Source organism: Seriola aureovittata, chromosome 5 (genome assembly GCF_021018895.1).
Source record: "Seriola aureovittata isolate HTS-2021-v1 ecotype China chromosome 5, ASM2101889v1, whole genome shotgun sequence".
Taxonomy (NCBI): domain Eukaryota; kingdom Metazoa; phylum Chordata; class Actinopteri; order Carangiformes; family Carangidae; genus Seriola; species Seriola aureovittata.
The window spans coordinates 26,749,638-26,775,208 of record NC_079368.1 but is presented as its reverse complement, the minus strand read 5'-3'; the positions used below and the strand labels follow the sequence as shown (position 1 = coordinate 26,775,208).

Sequence of the window (25,571 nt, the reverse complement as noted above, 5' to 3'; positions counted from 1 at the left end):
TACACACAAAAGAGTTTATTTGGATTAAAAAAAACAAATCAAAAAATGGTTATGTTGAATTCCCAAAGGCCTAAACTGACAAAATAAAGAAAACAAGTAAAATCATATTAGAATATATTTTTCTTCTTCATTCCTGATCTTGCTATGGCACCATTATTATACATTTTGAATACCCTGTCCTTAGGTAGTAAACATGAGTGTGACTACTCCCCACTTCATAGAGCTTTAACTTCATTTCATATCAAACATTTCAATTCACATCACTATGTCATATAAGTTGTGATGCAATGCTGCTTTTATTTTACACTTTGAAAAAATTATTACGTCTGCATGAAATGGTTGAAAAGAAAAAAAAAAAACACTGTGACATACTGTATATGAGAGGATGGGCACAAGCAATATGAAAAGTGAACACTGCACTGTTATACAAAAACAGCGTGAATTAAAAAATGGACAACTCCTTTTAGGCTCCCTCAGTCAATATGTCTCGATAAAAGCAAGGCACAAACATTAAACGTCATTCTGCACATTGATAATTGGTTTACTGCTGAGATAATTAAATAGCCTCCCTGGTTTAAACACTGATACTATGCTAAGTTCTCAATATAGTGGTCAATAAACAATTGAGATAATTGTGCAACATTAATTTTCTTGTAGGGAGATAAACTCCTGCATTAAGCACCCTCAGTTTAGTCATTTCTTTAAAAAGAAAAATGAAAAATGAACCTGAAGTTACAGAGAAAGCATGTTTAAAGCATCACAAACATTTTGGGGGGGGGGGGGTTTATCTGTGTGAGCAGGTAGATGAATGCGCATGTGTGTGCATGCATGTGTGTGTTTTCCCGCTTGCTCATGTGATGACGTTGGGGCCACGGCGGCCTGTCCTCTCATGGATGTTGGAGAGCTTCAGAGCAATGGCAATGAGAGGACCCAGCACCACCTGCAGTGAGAAACATAGAGACGTTTCAGCTGTTTTGAATCAAGCGGGGAGGAATGTTTGGCGCGTTTGTGTATCATCACAAATTCAGGGAGTGTTTCCTTCATGATCAGAATGTTTTTTTGAACTTTGAGGTTGAGACGCTGACTGGCTAATCAATGTCTGCAGCCGTGACCATCTGCTAGCATGCAGCAATTCACTCTCAGTCCATAACAAAATATCAAAGTTTTTTTGAAACTTTTAGTTGGGAAGACGTTCCTAGCTAGGGAGGAAGAAGATAAAGCACATGATGCCCGAAAATGACAATGTATAGCTTTTTTTTGGCATTGTTCTGTCTCAGTTTTTTAGTTTGAGTATTGTTGTACTGCTTCTGTGTATTGTTTGCATTGTTTGCACCTCTGACCAATGAGTTTCCTTCTTTGGATGAGTTGGACAACATAAATGTGATTTGATTTTTTCATAGCAGAAAAAAAAATTACATTATGACACTAATATTATATTTTAACTTATATTCCAACACTATATTATAAGCACAGCAAGAAAAAAACAACAACTTGCCACTAAGAGACTCTGACCATGAGAACACTGATCTTAACATCTAGCCTCTCACTGAATTACAGTTGTTGAGCACTTCATCAACAGACATCGACCTGGTCTTTGTTTTCTTGTGCACATATACTGTATGGTAGATATGATGTGAGATACACAGATAGTTAAACAGTTTCCAGCACCAGTAACCTGGTCTGACTTATGTGGTGTTTGCGCTATAAAAACTGTGTGAACGTGCATGTACGGAGGATTTTACAGAGGCATCAGCCTCGATTGTGAACCACTTCTTGTTATTCGTTACAGATAATTCATTCATAAAATGTCTGCAACAAGAACACTTGGGTGTAATAAAGAAATTAGGTATGAGGGAATGCTGAGTTGCGCCATGACAAGTGTTTAAACTAGAGCAGGTGCAGAAAAATAAACATAGAATGAATGAAGACTGAAAACAAGTTACAGTTTATACTACACAGCATGTGCAGTATTTCAATAAATATATCAATGTATTTGTTCTGCGCATGTGCACGGCACCTGTCACTAACATTGCTTATGACTTGACTCAGGAGTTTTGTGTTATGGTGTTATTTTTAACCCTTCATAGCACAGGGTTGTGTGATGGAATACAACTCACATCCCAACACATATTACACAGCATAAGCGTACAAACACAAGTACAATGTGAAACTTAATCATATCATCGTTTAGGCTTTAAACTCTGACACCGAACCACACACACAGTCCGCCACTGTGCTGCTCAGCTCAGTGGTGTGTATATAAAAGTATTTGCGGTACGTTTAATCTGGCCTAATTAGCATGTTGGCTAAGCTTGTACGTCCTCTCAGGTGATTTATGTGCGTCGGGTAAGGGGCAGAATGATTTATGATCTAGTATTAATGACAGATTGTTCAAGGGTTCAGTGAAGGTTCACACAATGGGGACAAGGAAAATAAAACGACAGTGTTAACATTTGGGCTATTGAAATATAGCAGGTTAAACAATATTTGTTTTTATATTAATGAACAATAGGTTAGCCAGAGGAATGCTGCTGTGTTGTGGTCAATGCTTAAAAAATGAACCCTTTTCATAGGCTACACAATGGAGGTCTAATCCCTGGCTTTTTTACCACTGTGATGTTCATTTTGCTGTTCCCTGATATTTTCATTCTGGTTCCCAAAGGAAATGTAACAACTTTAATGTTAAAGTTTTCATTTTATGACACGACAGAGTCGGACATTACTGGTTGTCCTTTGTCCCTGTTGTCCTTTGATTCAGAAAATACAAGCAAAGCTCGGTCAGGAGGCCAAACCTAAATGAGGCTGTCCAGCCATCATGACTGCATCTTTACAGCCCCTTGGTACTCGCTATTCCAACATCGATAGCCAAACTAGAAGGTTGTGTTCCTAATCACTCCAAAGTCTACAGGTCAGTCAGCGTCAGTAGTGTCACAACGTAGATCAAAACACTTCAACGCAGTTGGCTTCTGAGGTGGTGAGCACAAAAGAAGGCATGATGGAAAGTAATAACACAACAAATCTGTTTTTAAAGACATGAAGGAAATAGAAATTTCATGCCAAAATTATGAACACTAAATGAAAACAGCAGAGATGACTGATATATATCATACGCCATCTGACATAACTTCTGCTATTGTTTAATATCAGTCAATAAAGCTAAGATAGTATTGGTTTTTATGATGACAAAACTGTAAGTATCTACTACTAAATGACTCATTTTACAGACTCTAGCCACTCATAGACATTATATACATACACACACACACACACACACACACACACACACACACACACACACACAAGATAAGCACACAGACACACCTTCACACCCTCTCTGTACCTGTGTCTCTCTGCTGTGTCTCTCAGGGTCTCTCTCAAAGCTCTCGGCATAAATGCGGATGATGGCACCCATCCCGCCACCGCTCCCGCTCATCCGAAACACCAGGCGCGATGCATCGGTGAAGATGATCCTTAAACCCTGGAAACATACAAACCAAAACAAAATAATGACAAACGCTGACCACACAACAACAGAGCCAAAAGAGACTCTTAAATTCCATTGTTACTTTCACCAAGACTAAACAAACAGCCAGTTCCTTAGTGTTCAGTTTATAATTATATGCACTGAAGAAATGCAGCTCATTTAATGCCTGTGTACTTACCCAGCAAAAGTTTAGTACGTGGGCTTGTTATATTACCAAACGACTGATGGTTTGACATGAAGATATTCTGACAGCATGAACTGAATAATCTTACTGGCTCTGTATACTAAACTAAATTTGCAATTTCATTCTACATGCCGCATACAACATAAATGATGATGAGCATGAAATTCATCATATAATAAACATTTTTAAATATCAGACAATTACTGTTGTATTAAGTATTAAAAGTTTATCTAATCTTGATTACTCATTAGGTCCCAAATATGCAAATTGCTGATACTGACAAAATAACAAATTACTAGAAGGGCACTCAGAAAGCGCAGACCTCTGCCAAGGCCAATGACAAACAACATGCATCAGACTTCAGAGAAAAAAATTCTAATTGATAGTAAATGATCCGTATCTGCCTCAAAATTTAATGGGTTCTTCCAGCAAGTTCTGTGCAAATTGACTCAAAACGTTTTACATAATCCTGCTGAAATAAACACACAGGGGTGAGAACATATCCTCCTCGGTGGAGGTGAAGAGTTATTTAGTGCGCAGTAACTGCAAACATCCACTAGATGTCACTAACATTGTGTGTATTTCTGGGACTTCAAACAGGATTCCTTTACAGTGTACACCACAACATGCTTGTATCCACGGCAGTACTGTCTATAAAGTTATGTAAGGTCATAAATACGCCAGTCGTCAAGTGTTAATTTCAAGGGTGATTCTTGACCATTTGTTTCAGGAGCTCATCACGTTTGTGTTTCCACGGTTCCTGATTAAGAGCCTCCACAACCTCCACGGTTAACTTTGAACTTAACCTCAACATTTTCAGGAAAAACAGGATACTGTTGCGTTGGGGTAACCAACTACAGCTCTCGCTAGCTGACGTAAGGAAGATAAGACTCTTTGAGTAATGAATGTGTGATGACTCTTATCTGTCCTACATTCCACAGCGCCTCTTTCCTTATCCCATTAGAGAGAGACAAGCTCAAGGGAAAAGACAGCAATATATTTTGAGAAAAAACAAGGAGCATGTATAAGAGAAGTCATAATGATTTTCATAAAACACACCCTGGATACTTTTACCTTGAGTGACTCTGCTGTAATGGTTCTAAGTACTGCTGTCAGAATATTCATGTTCATCACTAAAAATGTACTACATGTCTTTTAAGAACAGTACAGAGGGATTTTACGAACTATTATAGCAGTAAAAAGTCAAGTGGGTGCAGCGCCCCAGTACAACTGTAACCCCATCTCAGATTAATAGCTGTTAACCTCTTCATACTCGGCTGCATTTTTATAGACCGTTGCACTAAAAGGAAAAGTAACTCTACCACCACTCGCCTTCCTCCTAATCTGAGTTTGGCGAGGGAGGATAACACGTCAGAGTCCGGGTGAGGAGAGACAGTGATAATGAGAGATGTCCGTCCGCCTGTCTGTCTGTCTTTCTATCTGTGAGTATGTCAGCTCATCTCTAACAATAGAGTAGCGGTTATCAGGAGGCTGTTAGAAACAATGTCCACTGCAAAGCTCAGAGGCCCTGAGTGGACCACATACCAGCCACAGTGTGTCTGTGCGTCTGTCTGTCTAATGTTCAATGCTCAGTAACTTCATTTTTAATCAAAAATAACTTAAGACCTGAAACTGTTTCCCTATATAAATATTATTATGCCTTTGGGATGATTGTTTTCTGTGAAAACAGCGTAGAAATTTTCAGTAAGTACAAAATTGAACTAGAGCTCCTACTGATTTCTGGCTTTGCCACAGAGAGAAAGCCAAGCAAGCTCACTTTGTTAGAGGAAGATCGCTATCTGGGGAGAAAACCTGGGCTAGCTTTAAGTATATTGCATTCGGACATTATTCAAAACCTCTTCAATAATTTCACATTTTGATATGTTGTGGCCTTATGCTACAATTCTTTTCTTTCGTTTTTTGCCAAACTGAGAAATCAGGGGAGAATGGCCTTGATAACAGAGGTGACCAAGAACCTGATGGTCACTCTGGCTGAGCTCCAGAGATCATGTGTAGAGATGGGAGAAACTTCCAGAAGGACTTCTAAAAATAGACCTGAAAATAGATCTGAAAACACACATTGTGTCGGCAGATACTACATTTTCAAAAGTAACCCAAAAACAGAGTATGCAGGAAGGTATTACAGGTTCTATGGGAATGTTTTTTATCTAGCCGTCTATCTGGAAGATATGCAGACAATGCAGAATGAATTCAGTAGTCAGCTACAAAAGGCTGCCATGTCACTACCGTGTAAATCCCCCATACTTTGTCTTGAGTGTGTGTGTGTGTGTGTGTGTGTGTGTTTGTGTCTATGTGCCAGCTTTCCCCCCTTCAAACACACTCGCAGTGGAGAGACTGCAAGTGAGACGACAGCTGATATAATTCTGTCCTGGGAGGAATGTGTACTGTAATAACACACACTGGTGCGACTGAGGATTTACCAGTGAGGTTAAATCACATTTTGGGGTGACTGACTAAACTAGCTGTGGAGCTGCTGTAACCATGGTAACACGGTGGAGTATTCACAATGGGACAGCGAGAGATGTTGTCCCTCCTTTACGCTATTAAGACATATAAGGTGAAGTTGACGTACAAAGTTGCGGGCAAACACAAGTGTGAACACATGTAGGTCATGCAAGCGCGTGTGTGTGTGTGTGTGTGCTTGCTTGCGTGCGTGTGTGCGTGCGTGCATGCCTTTGCTTGCGTGCGTGCGTGTGTGTGTGTGTCTTTGTGGTATTAGGTGGGGCACAGGCTAAGATGTGTCGACGCCAGGAATGAGTTTCCACACATTTCTGGGCAGAACAGAGGGAGTCAGCTGGGTAAATTTAACAGAGATTGAGGGGGAGGGAGACAGGGAGGTTATAGTGACCGAGGCAGTTATCAGTGTATGTTGTGGGGCAGCGTGCTGTATGTAATGTGTGTTTGTATGCATATGTTTACAGTTTATAATGGAAGATAGACTGTCATGTCCAAACATGGAAACTCTCTGATGAGACTAGACTGAAGCTCAGTGGGTGGTCTGGCTCACGAGCAGCTGACCAATGTGTATGAAAGAGAGCGAGACAGAGAAACTGTGTGATTGCGAGTGTGCAGTGTCTTCAGGCAGACTTGACATGGCGTGAACCAGCTCTCGGCCCACACTTTCTAGTCCAACTCAATTTAATGACAGGTCCGGGGTCTGTGCAACATTTCTGATTGGTCCAGCTGCTATTGGATAAGGCAGCCACTCCCAGTTTTAGGTCAGGACTGTTGTATTAGACTGCATTAGTTTTAGCAAGGTGTACACAATAAACTGCCAACCGAGTGTATAGATTTAAACCACCACCACACTTTGAATCTTAACACGATGCTTCTTTCCTTTCTTACAACAAAATGTGAAGCAGAGACACTTAGCTTTGGATCCGTACTTACAGAAACATATATGCCAATATGATATATCTGTGATAAACTAATGCTGATCAGCAATCAAGTTTCTGGTGGTTATTGTCACCTGAATGTTAATGTAAGTGTTATTTAGTATTCTAAACATAGTCATCATTAGTAACTTCCCATGTAAGCTGCCCTCAGAAGCCATTTTGAATTTGCAACACACATACACAGGGTGAATAACCTCTCTCAGGGGAAGCACGTACACCATAATATACTAATTTCAAGCAATCATAGGTCAGTCTGAATTCCATAAATCAAAGTTACACTTTTTGGGTTAGATTTCCTTCTCAAGTGTTCAAAATGACTGTTGCACCAGGATGCACCAATTCAGCTTTTTCTCTTACAGTGCCAGTTTCAATATCTAAATTCAGAGTATCTGCCAAAACCAAATACCAGATCTGATACCAGTGCTTTTTTTTTACTTTTACAAAGAAACTATATGTTTAATGCGGATACTTGAACTGCTTCATAAAATGAGTATTCTTCTCGATACTAACCCGGGCGTATTGGATTGGTGCAACCCTTAAATCCAGTATCACTTCCTGTCCTCCCTACTCATTTCTACGTGTCCGACTCTGTCATGTAAAATCCTGCATTCTTCCCAGACTGACCTGGTTTCGAGCCACTGCTCCATCCACGGGGTCGATGTACTCATAGTTGTCGGCTCTCTCCACGCTGTATATGTGGTCTCCCACAGCAAACTTCTGGCTGGTGAATGCTTTGTCTGAGATTACTCCCTCCAGATCCCTCATCAAGTAAAAAGCTGCACGAGGATCCAGGCCTTCGTAGTCAAACCTGGCAATCACAAGGCACACACACACACACACACACACACACACACACACACACACACACACACACACACACACACACACACACACACACACACACACACACACACACAAGCAATGAAACCATATCTAACATAAGAAAGCAATGAGAGGAAAAACTTTGTAATAAAGGAAAAACTTTGTTAGCGTTAAAGAAAATTGTCTTATTTTTTCTCTGATACGTTTTCAAGTTGGTTTACAAATATCTTAACTATAATCCATATATGATGACAGATGTTTGTGTTTTGCAGACTTTTTGGTCATCTCTTGCTCGGCCTGACCTGTATGTCCTCTCCAGCTACGTGTTGTGGGAAATGTTCATCAGTTTAGAGAAGCTCTCTGTGGGAACATGAAAAGCTGCAGCAACTGTCAGTGGGAACACTGACTGCAGTAACTATCTCTGACGCTCACAGGGGAGAGGTTAAAATAAGAACGAGTGGCAACCAGTGAGGAGAGGCTGGAGGAGAGATGGATGAAGGTGAAGGCCTGGGAGACATATTTGGCTTCGGTAGGGATAGAGGGGATTGAGACTTTTGAGGAAAGGGAATCATCGAGTCAATCACAGGCTTTTTCAGATTCACATAAATTCAAGATTTCAAGATTCAAACAAGGAAAACGGCTCCATGATTAAAACAAGGATAGACCAATAAAGAGATTACTTAGCCGATTACCTGCAGAAATAGTTGCGTCCAAACTTGGCCCAGTGCTCTCTCACGATCTGCTCCACACCCTGTTTCCTGGCCGCCATGATGGACAACCACACCAGCACTGACCACAAACCATCTTTCTCACGAATGTGGTCTGAACCTAGAGGAGAAAGAAACGCACAAAAATATCGCAGCTCTTGATAAGCCTCTCATACAGTGTGGAACTGAACTGAGGTGATGAGAGATAACATATAACCATGACGTAACTGTGCTGTGTGCAGAGAGTTGTTAAGACTTCAGTTTTTAGGATGTATGAGAAAATGGTTGGCAGCCCTTTAGATTAGCTTAGCACAAATGGAAACAAGGTGGGGCAACTGGCCTGGCTCTATTTAAGTCACAGCTTCTAACCAATAGAAAAATATCCCATAGAACAATCAAGACAAAATGAGATGGTTAGTGAGCTTTAGAGGTCCTAGTAGGTGGATATCTTTTATTTATCTTTGGATGGAGTCAGGCTAGCTGTTTCCCCCTATTTCCAGTCTTTATGCTAAGCTAAGCTAAGCTAAGGTAACTGTGTCCTGGTTCAGGCTTCATACTTAACAGATAGATACGAGAGCGGTAGCTATTGATCAAAGTAAGATAACAAATATGTGTGTTTCCTAAAAATGTCAGGAGAAAGAACCGAAAACTGGAGCTGCAGAGTTTCATCAGAACCCTTGTGGAAAAAACGTCTTTTCTTTACAATTACCTCATAACAGGGTTGGATTCTTAACATATTACAAGAAGCAAATGAAAAAATGAAGATCATTTTGGCATAGTATTCATCTCTAATGTAACAGAAGGTTCAACTGCTTGGGCTTGGAGATGTACCTCATACAAATAATCTCTCCCTCTCCCCACTCAACACACACATATATACACACAAACATAGGAGTAAATCCCCCCCTTTATCAGTCTCCTTCATTGGGGAGCTATCAGTCTGTTCTCAAAGACAGCTGCACAGTAAAGGTATCTGTTAAGGGGACACTCTGACATTTCAATTAGATGAATATGTTAGTAATGTTTCCCTTTTAAGAGATTGAAGTGGAAAATGGACTGAGCTGTTTGGTATCACTTTATTTTAAAATACATCTACATATATTTAAAAAAACAGGAAGATATTATGTCTCTTTTATAGCATATATAACTCTATACTATTGTTTTAACCACCAAACACTGTCCACAAGAAGTGGACTTCCTAGGTCTGTGTCCAGCTGTAGCATTATACAGCTGCTAGGAAACTGACTGTTGTTATTATCTAATCCCTGTGTCACTGTCAGTCTCCCTGCGTCTCACACTCTCCACCAAGTTTGGTGCAAATCGGTTCGTTACTTTTTTCCTATTCCTGCTGACAATCAAACAAACAAAGCAACAAACACACATACAGACACAGGTGAAAACAACCTTGTTGGAGGAGGTAGTGATTCATGCTGTGTACGTTTGAATAAGTGTGTGAGAGTTAGTGAAAGCCAGGAGTGGTGTGCAGCTCTGATGATTTACTACTCAGGGCTCTGTCTGAGCTTTTGGCCTTACATGGCTAGACAACGAATAAGCTCCCATAGTCCTCTGCACTCTCTGCTTCTTCCATTTCTCTCCTCCTTGTCAATACTCCTCATATTTGGACTCTCCCAACTCCCTCTCCTCTCTTTCCTACAATCTTCTCTTGTCGTCTGTCCTGTTCACACCCGCAAACATTTTTATTCTCAACTTCTCAAACTTTGCGTTTTCAAATTCATATAAACCTCTGCCGCTGGAGGCCTGTCCGCATGTTGCAGTGATTCAGGGAGCCCCCGTCTCCTTTTATAGCAGAAGAATGGGGATTATTTACACATGCAGTCAGGGTCACAGCCCTCACATCTATTACAACACTGCCTGCAGCTACAGGCAGTCGGGATGCACTGCTTACAACTCTAAAACTGGCTGGTGAGTGTGAGGAAGAGAAGGGAATAGGTAAATTGTGATAATTTTTTTTCAACTTTGAAGGGAAATGATGATTTCATAAACACATGTATATCATTTTTGTAGTTTTGGCCATCATTCTTATCTGTAATAATAACACTGTACTCACACAACACTGTGGCTACATTGCTAAAAAGTTTTCAAAGCAAATTATCAGAATTATTACACAAACAAGTAACTTTCCAGAGTTTTAAAATCCCGTCTTTATTTACACTGTTGTGCAGTATTTTTCTAACATATGGATCTACTCTTCAAACCAAGCTTTCTGGATTGAATTCCATTGTCCCACAGTACCTTAATCAAAACTACCAGTGCAGCCATCTGAGCGCTCAGCTACAACCTGTCTGACCGTTTCTTTCCCCATTGGACTTCATTGTAGTGCGGTGCTGTGTTCCCAGATCTCTGAAATCTGTTTGGTGAGTAAAATGTTATCATAACCAATGTTAACCAACATTAACGATGGCCAACACTATGAAAATAAGAGCCAAGTTGTAACAACATGCAATTTCACTCTAATTATAATGAAAAGCTGAGTGGACACACGTGCTGTTTGAATGTTTCAGCAAGTCCCTGCTGCATATTGAGCTAGCAGCAGCTGGCTGGTGCAGTCTTCTAGTGATGGCCTTGTTCGCAGGCACCTCAACAACAGTTGCCGCTGAGGGGAGGGGATTTCTCAGTCACACACCCGCTCACATTTTCCAAGCTGGTATAGGGGTGCGAATCAGTGACCTTCTACCCACATTCAAACAGGCTACTGCTGCGCTGTCTCTGTATTTACTGGATACATTTCTGTATTGATGACATTCAGCATTCACAAATCTGTCCTCATGGATGGAGGGCTGTGTTGTTAGGATTGCGAGTGAGTGTGCTAGCTCATACCTGTCCCAAAGCTCTCCTCCCCGCAGAGGGAACAACGCCCAGAATCCATCAGGTTCCCAAAGTACCTCCAGCCTGCCGGAGTCTCATACAGCGCCAGTTTCATGGCTTTGGCTACCCTACAAACAGGCAGAAAGAAAGAGAGATAAAAAAACAAAACAAAAACAAAGCTGGAGACAATCTTCTTCTACTTCACGCTCACAAAAACACACTGTATTTTATCTCTGTCTAATATCTCATGCCAGCCAGTTTCCCTAGTTCTGATAGAAAGATAAGCTTACAAACAATCCTCTGACCTTTGAAATAAAGCAAACCAAATGCTGTGTGACAAGCGTGATCTGCCAACAGCTCATCCAATAATTTAATAAGTTGAACGCAGCGAGAACAAAGTGAGTTAACCTTTTAGCTGATGTTTGCTTTGAACCTGAGCCATGTACTTACATAGGGAGAGGAGGAGAGGGAATGTGCATGTGTGTGTACGTATGTGAATGCATGTGTATGTTGGAGGGATAAAGGTGCAGACAGCACTATATGTGGGAGGAGAGGGAGTGCAAAGAAATGGACTCGAGGGGAAAAGAGCAAAGAAAAAGATCTAATAAAACTGTGCAAATTTTGAAAAGGCTGGATACAATGGAGTTACAGCAACATGAATATAAACGGGTATATTTATAGGAAAGGGTTGAAACATATGGACAAAAATGGAAATAACATTTAGAATTAAAATATTATTAAATAACAAACCAAATCTGCAGCAATTAAAATAATTAGATCTTGGCACAAAGTACTTTGTCATTGAGCCAAAGTCCCTCCCTTCTTTGTGCTATAGCCTCTGTTCCACTTGCATCAACCAAATATCTGAAACACGTTCATGGGGTTTTGTGTCCGCTCTCTAAACTAAACATGCTATTATAACCATGACAATTTACATTCAGTATTAACATTTGAATCAGCCATTGGCACAGTGTCAAAGCCTCATATGTAAGGTCGCAGCTATCGTTAAGGACACTGAGGTCATGTCCTCAGTTTTGTTTCTGGAAACTGAAGGTTTTAATTATATGTGGAAGAGTTTACATTCCACAACATGGTGAGTTTATTAAAGCTGACATAACGCTTTTTTAGAGCCAGTGTTTTTAAAAGGTGCTATAGATAAATATTTTTATAATAACAATGGATCAAATGACCACTTGTATGTGAAAGGAGTTGCTCACAGACTCTGCAGTCCCCGTCAGCTCTATGGAGCATCTCTGCAACTTTACTGTTGCTTTACTGTTCACTCTCAATGCTCTCGTACACTACCTGTCCACAGGTTAGACAAACTTAGCAGCTAGCTGGTGAACATAAACAGGATGCCATAGATTTATCTGTTTGCCAAAATAAATGCTGTTATTTTCCGTATGTCTAATGGAAGTGTTAACAACTCTACCATATCAACACCATATAAAAGGTGATGTCAGATTAATCATTTATTTCAGGTTTGAAGCCAACTTTTTTAAAAGTGTAACAGGAATATGAATAATTATGTATTTCTTCACCAGACTTTTTTCTGAAAGTGTGGAGAGGGCATCAAAACAGCATTGAGACTATTGTGAATTGTGAAATTTTTGAAGATTCTTACAAAATAATTATAATTATATCATTAGAATCATTAGGTTTTAATGTTTTACTGTACAGTACATTATCATATACATATTTATCTTTGATTATAAACAAAATAACAAAGCAATATGTTTTAAAATGATGAAACAAACCCTCTATGAGAAAATCCATTGAGCCTCCAGGAGAGAGGGCCCGGGTTTTTATATTGTATTATAAAAGTTACTATCCCAAGCCTGCATGCAGAGATGTTTAGTTGCCCAGTGTCCTTGTTATTCCCCACAAATCACTCGTCAACCACATCATCCACGCCTCCTCAGTGACCACCACAAAATGTAAACACAAGTCTTAGGACTCCACTAAGAAATAATGGACAAAATACCCAATACAAAACAGTTGTTGCTCCCAAAGAAACAAACGTAGAAATGTCAAGCTCACATGCGATATGTGTGGATGTGAGTGGGATTGAAGGTTTTTAAGTGGTGGTACACATGTCCACACGATCATTATGCACATAAATAAACCCCACAAAGTGTTCAGTACAGTTGTTTACATGAGGATGGGATAAATTACCAAATAAGAGTAAACCAGCTTTATTCCCCTCTGGGGAAGAAAGAGCTGGAACGGAAACCCGGGCATTCCTAAAAGAAAAAAGAAAAACTGGCCTTCTGACGAGCTTTTGACGTTTTAAATGGCACGTCCGCGGCCAACACAAGCATTGAAGCGGAGCCTATCAGTGCTCAGTTTTCAAACAATGCTGTAAAAACGCCTGGACAAAGTGGCTGGGAGAGGACTGAGAATCGTGTTTTCTCAAGTTTGATGATTCCACCAGCTGAGCTTTAACTCAACAACAGTGATGACCAGAGCACAAACAACAAGCAAGTTCAGCCTGGTCTTTTTCTACACTTCCACTTATGATACGACATGCTTCAAACAAACAGTAAGAAATTAATGTTTTAGATCCACTAGTACAAGCAATGGATGTACTTGATTCTGAAGACTGCGCTTAATTAAAAAAATAGGAGATATCTACACGTTGGTAAGCAAGAGAAGACATCACAGATTAGCATGTTGAGATGTCAGTCACGTAATATCAGAATTCATTTTTTGCTTCAACCAAACACATAAGGTTTTGGTATATACACGCATAATCAAACACAAGCATATTCAAACAGATACAGTACACTGTCTCAGCCAGGCAGACCCAGTGGATGCTGCCTCCCTCTCCACAGGCTTTGCCAAAACAGAAAAAAAAGTTGGCCGATGAATATGACCAGAGACACAAGGAATGAACTTGGAAGGTTTCTATTTAGGGCTGTAATCCCCCCGTGTGTAGGTGTGACCTCTCAGCTGTGAGGCTCTATAGTCTATCAATGTCCACTTTCTCACACTAGTAAGGGCCAGAATTTGGGCAAAGTGTGAATGTGTTGTCAAGTGTCTTTCTCATATAAAACACAACGTTTTTGTTCTGAAACTGTGAAAGTTTTTAAATGAGGGCTGACAGTATGTAACTGTGGAAGCTGAGGTGTGCCATCAGATAATATATATATTCTTTTCGATCTGAATTGATACACTGAGAAAACCATTCATAAAATGATTCATAAAAATGTACATATACAAATTTATACAAATGAATATCAATGTTATTAAATGTGCCAATTAATGATTCCAGCTGTCTTTAAAAGTTTTATGAATCACTTAATTTTGAATTTAATTAACAGAGCGATTTTAATAGGGATTTTGAAACAGTTCCACTAGTGCAAAGCTCTATACGTAGTTCTTTTTTTGACAATTCAGACTAACCTGAATACTTTGAGAATGACGACTTAATCAAACTATATTTCTGAGATTTGTTTGCTTTTACTTTTACATATAAATCTTCTAAGATGCCTAATGCATTGAGCAGGTCTTGTCTATCCTGCACTATCTAAGGTAATCAATGCTTTTTTTTTTTTAGGACTGAACAAAACTGCATCAGGGACTGAGACTACTGTGTAAAAAAAAAAAATCGTTTTCTGCAACACTGCCTGTAAGATGAAATGAAACTGAACAGGGTCAAAGAAGGTCAGTCGTTTGAATGATTTGGATGATTTTTGCCCCCATAAGGTGAAGAGCAGACAGAGATTTCTTAATTGGGCACAGCTATGTCTCCCTTACATCATGCTCATCCTCTGAACTCCAGGCTCTGGGTGAAAAACTTACACACAAACTGATGCGCACACACACACTTACAATATTATTTCACAGTCAATAAACACACGCCTGCATAGACTTATCGAGTGTCTCCCTCGTTTTCTCTGTCTCTCTGTCTTCTTGTGTTTATCTCTCTAACTTGTGCATCAGTAAACACTGAGGAGTACAGTGAGCAATGAGGTTTCCAGAGTGAAATATTGCCAGCTTTTGGCCTTGGCTTGATATTTTACCAAACATAGCATGTAGTGCCCTCACTCCTCACCTCCCCCTCTGAAGAGAGCACAGCCTGGACTTGAAAACTTTACACTGGCATTGAGACAAAAAGCACAGCATGCTGGAGCTTTTCTTGGTCTTCTTCACCTGAACCCAAACCCTCACTGGACAGCACAGAAATTCAATACACTGAAGCTGTTGCCATGGTGATCAAACTGAAAATAAAGTTGAGAAGACTTCTCTAAATGGTCATAGCTGTTGCCTTTTGTTTCGTGGAATCATCAAAGTACCTTTCTGACATCAGTTCAAAACAGTTTTCTAGGCTTTTCCAACGCTGTGTCAAAATATATTTAAGATTTAATAATATTATGTCAGGTGGAAAAGTGTGCGTGTATTGTAAATGTTTAACCTGGCTACCTTCTGCATCTTGCCTCCTACCAAAATACTGGTGCATAACACAACATCTCAGCCTGATGACAACTTTTCAGTTTTTCTTAGTGGGTTCTTTTCAGCATTTCTCCGTTTTTTGAAATGAACTCAACTTTGGCAGCATTACAAGGGAACACATGTCCTGCCCTATCGAAACTGGTGTGGTATGGTCTCGTTGGGACAGCGCTAAATTCAACACAGGAAAAGCTTAAGATCCATCCCAATTTTATAACAGCAAATCCCAACCACAGATACATGTACCTCAGGGAGTTACTGGCAGGTTCTGTCTGTGGTTAAAACTAAGACAAGCAGACTGCACAGATCCTACCACTCACTTGTGATGTGATTAAGAGTATGTGAAAAGGAAGTTGAAATAAAATGCTCAAAGTAATGGATAAATGGTTGCAAGTGGTTTTAGTATGAATGCAAACTCAACCAAACCTACTGAAGAAACACCTATTTTTAAATGGATTTAAATGAACACACATGGAACATGACTGGGCTTGTTGATGGGGGGGGGCACTTCAACTACTCTGATATGGATGTGGGGGTACATTTGACATAAAGGGTTGGGAGCTGCTGCTATGTGATAGCACAATAAGTCCTTGATGCCAAATTTATCCAAGCTGACCCTCTTTCTTGAGCTGCAACCTCTTACATCTGTTTCAAGCTATTGGGTTTATTGTTTCTTGGTTTCTTTTCCTATTGCTCACTCCACCAAAACATTATGAGAAATATCATACAAATACCAGTGGGCATGTAGGATGAAAATTAATCCATAAAAAAGCACGCCATGTGGTAGTAGCACATCTTGTCATACTAGGCCTTAAGCACTAGGAGTGATAAGAGACACTAGACAACCTAGTAACCAGCACAACAGCCATAAAACAATAAAAAAATATTAAAGTCATTGCGGATAAAAGCATCTGCCAAGTGAGTAAACGTAAATATAATGTAATAAGAATTCTGACTTCATCCTGGTAACACATCAGTGGCTCAGCCCTCTCTTCTCCCTACATCCTCCCATCCCTGGAATGGTTAAAGGAGAGGCAGATGTTTCCTTTAGCAAAAATTTCCCTCCCACTTTTTCTTCCTCTGACCCCTCCTGCCCTCCTTGCATCAGCCCTCACTTACAGTATGTGCACAAAGAGACACAAGCACCCATGCACACACAGACACAGACGCAGACATCTCGGTCAGTAGACCTCAGTCCACCCAAGAATGGAAGATTTCACACCTGTAACTCCGGCCTCCTGTCCATCTGAATCCAAATCAGTTCCTTACACAACAAAACATCCCCTGCTCATCTTAAAACATCTTCTCTTTCTCTTATTCCCTTCGGACACACACAGCTAGATATGGTATATACACTGTCACATTTATCAAGGCTTTTATAACACAGTTTGCTTGACTATGCATAAACACACAGCAGGGAGGGCTTCTCAGTCTAAACACTCAGCATACAGACACACACTCGCTCGCCTAAAAAGGCCTACAATTGGGCCGACTCCAGGGTCCAACACCACATTACTAAGTACTTCAACACTTCCTCAAATTTTAAAATGCAGACATGCAGATATGAACTTTACGCAGTGTTGTGATAATAGACAAGGGGAGATGAACAAGATACATTTTGAAGAAGTGGGACATGTGACATTTGTGTCTCAGGTCTCAATCAATGTGTTGTGTGTGTGTGTGTGTGTGTGTGTGTGTGTGTGTGTGTGTGTGTAATGAAGCCAGGCTGACATGGGAACCAGTGAGAGAAACTCTGAAGTAGCTCTTTCAGTGTGATCATTACGGCTCAACATCATAAGACACAGCTTTAGGCACGTAGCAGCACAACAACACACAACCCTGTCCAAGTGATACATGTGTTTGGATGTATCTGTATGTGTGTGTGTGTGTGTACGCGCCTGAGTGTGTAGGGGCGTCTCCAGACTAACAAAGATAATAATTCTGTGATGTAACATCCCACTTCACATATCAAAGCATCACTTTCCCTTGTAACTGTGAAGCCCAGAGAGATCAGGATTGACAGTGAGGTCACTTCCTTATTGTCTGCCAGTGTTAACACATACTAATACACACGCACGCACGCACGCACGCACACACACACACACACACACACACACACACACACACACACACACACACACACACACACCAGCATGTGCACACAAAGGAAGTCAGTCCTATAGGCACTCACTGGATATGTCAGTTTATGAATCCTGTTCATACTCAGATATGGATTAGTGATTCATTGAACAGTACATTTCTTAGAAGTGTTCAATACAGGAACTGGTGCAATTTTTGTTATTTAACCATGATCCCAGTTTTCTGAATTTAAATCCAAAGAGTAGAATTTGAAATATTACGATGATGTAAATCTAATCAAGTTCAAATTTCAATACAATTCATTACAATACAAACATTCTGCCTGGTGTGGTGAATAAAAATATCAATATTTTCCCCCAGAATGTACTTTAATAAAGCAAAATATTTGCATATAAATGCAATTCTTACGAGACACATAGTTTACATACACTATGGCACATATGATTGCACCAACAAACACGTTATCCGAAGACACACACAACCACACACTCTAACAGATATGCAGACAACTAGTATGAAAGTGTCAAGGTGAGGCTATAATAAAAGTCAATAAATACTGATAAGAGTTACACAAGAAACTTACACTTCAATTAGGTCTATAGTTAACAAATAAAGAAAATCAATTTAAAATCAGTGAGAAAATATAAAATTGGAAAAAACTAAATCTAACTTAACTTACTGAGTATAATACTTTGTTGAAATATACATAGTCTGAACTAACTATAGTTGATCTCTTCTGGTTCCCTAATTGCATTTAATAGCATGTTTTCCTTGAGTAGCATTCTGCTGAAGCCTCAGCGGGGTGCAGTGCTGGGATCAATCCTACTGGAACAATGTTAATGGAGATGACTTTAGCTGTGATCACATCCTCTCATTCAGCGCCCTCTGCTTGGCTCTAGTCTTACATAACAGACAATATTTATAAGTGGTGAGTAATTGTGTGTGTGTGCAATGGTGTGTATGTGATCTTATAGTCTTATTCATAGTGGGTGAGTCTTCATCTGAGAGTGCCGCCCCTCTCCAGGGAGTGGGCTGCCGCAGGAGTTTGTGGAAAGAGGTTGTGAGGGCGGTGTGACAAGACCCCTGTGTGAGTGTGTGTGTGTGTGTGTGTGTGTGTGTGTGTGTGTGTGTGTGTCTGTGTGTGTGTGTGTATACGTGTATGTGCGTGTGTGTGTGTGTGTGTGTGTGTGTGTGTGTGTGTGAGAATTGTACCTGTCAAGGGCGGTGCTTGTGGCCATACTCCTGGCAAAGCCTCTGACACCATGCTGTCTAAAGTAGGGGATGGTGGAGAGGTTGGCAGCCATGATGGCCACTGAATCAGCTGGGTTTACAAAGAAGCCTTTTTCTCCGAGGATCATGTACCGGTCCTGCCAACAACACATCACACAAACCGTTTTAAGCGCAATAATATGAAGAGAGCACTGCATTAAGAAAACATTTGACTGGTTAAGCTTTCATATTTTGCTTTTTATCAACAAACCCTGTGGAAAGACCAAAACTTGAATTGATCCCCCAGCACATATTGTCTATGTAACCAAAGTCTAATATAGCTTCTTCCTCTGTGCAATAAACTTCCATTATTGTCTAAAAACTATTAAAAACATATCACTGAGCAAAACCATTGCACTACGTGACATGCGCCTTCATTATAATGAATATGGCCACTGTAGTTTAAGTGAATCCCACATGCTGCCATAAATACTCACTAGCTATGTGTATGAATCCACAGCTGAAAATAGTCCCCCACAGATGCACTATTTACTGTTGCTGAACCACTACGGTGGCCAGCTTGGTTAGGAAATTACATAGCATTTTTTAAAGAAATAATAACACTATAATTGCAATGTGTTTTTAAAGATTAGAATCCTCTGTGGGAAATAATGGGCTCTGGGCTGAATTGCACTGACAGGATAGGGAAATAGGAAAGTATTAAGAGACCTAACACATTGTTGGTCTTTCCATGGGATTTGTTGACAGTAAGAAAAATATAAAACAACACCAGCCTTATCCTTTAAGGGCTATTATCTAATGCATAAAAGTTGTACATAAATATAATATACATCAATTCAAGACACTATGCCTGCATACCTCTTTAGCCAACAGTCATAAAACACGGGACAGTATGAGCCACAAATAACTGAACTACTTTTTTCAGTTACAGTATTATGTAACAGCAACCCCAAAAAAGAAACATTTACGCAGTAAGATTATATCCACTGGCGCTAATGGCTGTGAAGATACCGATCCTTGTGGGAGAAACAGAGCAGATATGACATAATTCTCCTGATGCTAAGCTAATTTACTTAGCAAAAGGGAAAGGGTGTGTGTCTGTGTGAATGTGTATACAGTAGAAATGACTGTTGGATGACATTGTGGAAAAAGTGAGCTGCTTGTTTGATCATCATGGATACTTATTCCAGCCCCATTGCTTGTCTTCCCTCTTATCAATGAGAAAACAAAAACAAATAAAAAATAAATAAGGTTGTCTCTGGTATCCATGGGTGGAGTCTAAATTACTTAGATTTAGTCTTTATTAGAGAAAAAAACCCCAAAGGGTTTGAATGGATTTATGCATGTATTGCTGAGTGATGTATCATTACCCAGGATATAACATGGTATTTAAATATCGTAAATACACAAATAAATCACTGCCATATTAATGTTTGTAAAGAAATGAAACCAACAAATATTGGCAACTTCTTTCGGCCTCCACATAGCAGGTGCTTCTCTTAACAGGTTTAATTTTCCACCATTAGCTTCATTATTTTATGGCACAAAACAAGTGAAGGCGCCGTAAATGTAGTTCCAAAGCCTTCAGACTTGAAAATGTCAGATAGTGTGATGAGTAAAAGGACTTTGAAAGAAATTCTTTCGAACATTAAACCTTCAAAAAATCGACAACACAGCATATGTCAATTTTTTTATGAGACAAAAGAGTTTATGGAAAGTGTTATGTTTTGAGTGATGACAACACCAATAAAAGCAATGGGCAATATGGCAATGTATGCAATCATATTCATACCACCACAGTTTTGCTGTGCTCCTACATTTTTGTCGTTCTATACGTCTAACACAGTAGTGTGTCAGATCTGTGGTAATGTCAGGAGGTGAAGTGAAGTCCAAGCATATCACATAGTTAATTTGATTATCTAGAAACCTTTTTTAAATGTTGTAAAAACATTAAATTAGCGTGACATAGATACCAGATGTCTTACCCCATCCGCATCAAATGCAGCTCCAAACCCAAAGTCACTTCCTTTCATTGCATCTACCAGAGAGGTGGCGTAAGTCAAGCTGGGCTCAGGAGGGCGGCCACCAAAGTCCTCCAGAGGGACACAGTTGACCGCTGAGTTAGCAGGGGCCCCCAACTCATCACACAGGATCCTACGTACATATGGGCCCGTCACTGTAACACGAGAAGAGAAGAGAAGAGAACATTAACCAAATAGCCAAACCAAACAGCAGCTCAGGGCTTATACGAGGGAATGATGATTTGTCTCACCTCCATTCATTGCATCTATGTGGATCTTCAGCCGACCTGGTGCTGTGAGGAGACTTTTAATGGCATTAAAGTCAAAGATGTTTCGCAGCAGCTGTAGATACACCTCAACCGAGTCCACGATCTCCACTGGAAACACAGAGAAGAGATGATCAGTAGTGGATGCTTATCAGAAAGTGATACTGAAAAGCCTGAAGATTTAAAATTTTACAGATGAATGTACAAAACTGACTGACTGACTGACTGTTGTACCTCTGAAAGGTTTGAACTTGTTCTCCAGGTCAAATTCTTGTCTTCCCAGCCTGGAAAGGTCAATGCGGAGATCGGGGCAGATGGCATACTCCTCAAGTGTTCGGCTCACCTGGTAGATCCTCTCCATCGTTGTGTCCGGAGACGGGCCTGCCGGCAAAATAAGGACATACATCAATATTTGTAAACTTAACCAACACTGGCATTCAATTTTCTCTCCAGATAGTCATAAAACTTCCCAGCATCCTGAAAAAGCAGACCAAAAAAAGTACATCCCTTCTCACCTCCGTTTGCCACGTTGAACTTGATTCCAAAGTCTCCACCAGGGCCTCCAGGGTTGTGACTAGCTGTGAGGATGATCCCACCGATGGCCTTGATCTTCCTGATGATGCAGGAAACAGCAGGGGTGGACAGGAGGCCGCTGTGGCCGATCACCAGACGACCAATCTGCACAGCAAATATATTAGTGAGGAGCAATGCCTGTTTCACATCATTCCAGGATATCACCTATTGTAATAATGCTTTCTGATATGCTAGAACTGTCTCATAAGTCTGATATGTTAATATAAAATCAGGCAAGAAAATGTGTGAAAAAGTGATCCATGTTTCTCATAAATGAGGCAGAAAATGTCAGGTACTGTGTGGTACTGTGACAAATAAAAAAAATAACAAACACACTTTTTTCTTCAATTTTCACCTGAAAAAGTTCAAGAACCAGGTGTGACCCAGACTGAAATCAACACTGGGCCGAAGCATCTCGTCATTCTACAGGTGACCAACTGATAGTCCGCTGTAAAAAGCAAATCATCTGCCCCAGGAGGGTGCCTATATAACAGAGCTGCACTCTCCATTTACAATTTGTATGCTACTTTTAAAGTGGTAATACCACCAGCATCCCATAATACCCCTGCGTATCAGCCATACTAAATAAAAGTGTCCTCACTAGAGAGGAATGTATCCTTCTGACGTCAGTGTATATCCTTGTAACATCCAGCAAGGATTGAGAGAGAACGTGAAGGAAAACCAGTTATGTACTCATCAAAATACATTTAGCCTGCACAGTGTTGTGTGTAATAACCTAAGAACATATACGGTATAAATAGCTCTGTTCTTCCTCACTCTGTTTAGATTTTATTCAGAAGCCAGTGTGAGAAGAATATCTGCACTATTTACCACTATCCTGTATTTTGGTCAATGCTATATAACAGAGGATCCCCAAAGCAAGTGGCCCAGGACAGATGGAACAGCGAGGGGGGGGGGGGGGGGGCATACGTAGGCAGGAAAATAGAGCAGGATGGATGGAAGTGCTGATAAGACCGACATCAAGAGACACTTGGCTGGGCCAGCAGAAAAAACGGACTGATGTCAAAAACAAATTATATTCCCTTCAGATTTTCCTTTGGAAAACGTCCAAACCAATCACAAAGATCTCAGAGCAAGCGTTTTAAATGAGCTGCGGGGATTTCCCTCCACTCTGTGTCTCTCACTCTGTCTTCCTATTTTCATTTATCTGCTACCGCTGCTGACACTTTGAGTTCAGTTACTTTCTTGGATGGGTGACAAGTTTGCACGTCCTAATTAACAAAACATTACTTTCAGTCTGAACCTTTCAAGTTTCTCTTTGCATGAGGACAGGCTGCATGAGCTGAGGTGGTAGAGCAGCCAGTTCTGTAATTATGAACAAATATGCACCAAATATGTAAAGTAACATGTAAATATGTAAAGTAAAATTATGATTTAATATTTTGCCAGGAAAAGCCAAACATACCATACCATTTTTTTTTAGGTTAAGCTTTACCTCATACCACAAGAAAAGGTTAAGATGAGAAAATACTCCATTCAATTTTACTCACAATAATTTTGTGTTTTCTTATTCCCTTCACTGGCAGTCGTCTTACGACCCCTTGTAGGGCTCCCAACCCGCAGGTTGGGAACCATTAAGCTACAGGATAAGTACATGAACATCCTGAATCCAAAATGTGATGACTGTCGCTTGCATGTGTGAAGCAGTGAGGCACCTTCCTGGAGTTTGACAATTGCTACTTTCCAAGTCAGTCAGTGTTTTCCATCACAAATTGTTTTCATACATGGTTAACTGTCACACTTTCCAGCAGTCAAAAGACAGTATAATAAACTAAATATTAAAATATCAAAATGTAGAATTCAAGTTGTAGAAAATAAGAAAAAGCAAGAGGGTGAATCCTCTACATGTTTTAAGTGTTTCCAATAGGTTAATATAGTGAAACAAATGTACGACAGTGTCTGTATGTCCAGATCACCCCTTCCTTCTTACCCCATTGGCAGCTGCCATCTGCACTATCACCTCGATGGCAGCTCGGCTGAAGTAGCGGCCGTCGCTGCCCACCACCATGGTGCACCCATTCCGGTCCCGCAGGTCGATGGAGGACAACACGCTCTGGATGTAGTTCTGCAGGTAGTTCTTCTTGCCCTCGAACACCGCTGTCTTCCTCCGCAGCCCGTTGGTACCGGGCCGCTGGTCGTCGAAGGGGGCGGTTTGGACCGTCACCACCGGGATGGGGCTCGTCTCCATCCTCCTCGTCTGGACCCAACGGGAGGACGCCGATCTGACAACTTGGGAGTTAGGTCTGGAGTTTGCTGCCGGTGGTGTCCGACCACAGAGTAAAAGTAAAGTGAATGAACGGCTCAGAGATGGAGCTTGTCAGCCTGTAAAGTGAAGTTACAGTTGTTCTGGAGGAGAAGAGCAGTGACAGCAGCCCCACACAGGGATGGAAGCAAACACACTCAGTCAGAAATGTCCTCACCTCGGCAACTAATGTTAAAGCCAAGAGAGCTGCATCCCGCAGTTAACATTCAGCTAAACTCTCCTCTGCTGTTAGACAACTCCCTCTTTTCCTAATAAGACTGAACAACTGACTGCAACAGAAAAAATCAGGGAGGGCCAGAATCCTCAAGGCCCACAATCAGCTGAGCCTCGGGCCAAAAATAGACCTCTGACTGAGGGTAGAGGGGGATTGTTTCAGGCCCGGTCTGCAACCGGACACTGCCTGTGTCTGTCCTGTCCAAGGCATAACCATCCGTGACTGTAGTCACTGAGGGCCTGCAGGAGTTTAAAAGTGGGGAATGAGAGCGAGCTGTTCAAAAACATCTTAACAGCAAAGTTGTTGTCTTTTTTTTTATTTGAAGCAGGATCGTCTACATCTCCTGCAGATTATCTGCATACAGCCTGATTTTGATAACCGTATAGACTCGATTTTACATGCTAAAAGGAATCGTATCTGTGACATTGCATTCACTGGCCTGCAATCTCATAGTAAAAGGTCTCCCATCACGGCAAGTCAGCATCGGGCTGCATCATGTCCGCTCCAGAATTTGGTAAATACTGCGACCTTGAGGCAGGAAGGAGGAACTGATCTTTTCTTATAAATCTAAAAGAGCGCGAGTGATGTTTCATTCCACAACAAATAGATCCTAAATAATAACATAACAGCAGTTAAAATATCTTCCAATTTTTTTTTTTTTTTTTGTGTCTTTTCACTTTTCGGTATGTAATTTTAAACTATTCTTCTGTTACACATCATGACTTTAATTGGGTAAATGTAAAGATTTTTTTTTTTAATTTTTTAGGTCTTCGACATTGTTTTATGAAATCGGCTTCTGCACATTTAAATGAGGAGATGACATGATGTCTATTCATTAGTTGTTTGGAACATGAGTTTGAAGTTTTGTCTCAACTATTATATCTTATATTATAGCTAATTCGGCAGACTGCTGTTCTATTCCTTGTGTAACTCCTCTACACCATGACCAGAACCACACAGCACATTTTGTTGTAAGTTGCCAAATAAAGAAC

At 40.5% G+C, this 25,571-nt stretch overlaps 1 protein-coding gene across 1 annotated transcript; it reads right to left on the bottom strand.

Annotated features, from left to right (window-relative positions):
• On the bottom strand, positions 1–24,678 carry pgm5 (phosphoglucomutase 5). Its single transcript, XM_056377153.1, has 11 exons — positions 24,033–24,678; positions 22,024–22,186; positions 21,743–21,889; positions 21,494–21,619; positions 21,207–21,397; positions 19,204–19,358; positions 11,452–11,567; positions 8,599–8,734; positions 7,709–7,892; positions 3,341–3,478; positions 1–940 (listed from the first exon to the last, which is right to left on the bottom strand). The coding sequence occupies exons 1-11, from the start codon at positions 24,288–24,290 to the stop codon at positions 851–853; spliced, it is 1,704 nt and encodes a 567-aa protein (XP_056233128.1). The 5' UTR covers positions 24,291–24,678; the 3' UTR covers positions 1–850.
• Positions 24,679–25,571: the final 893 nt, after the last annotated feature.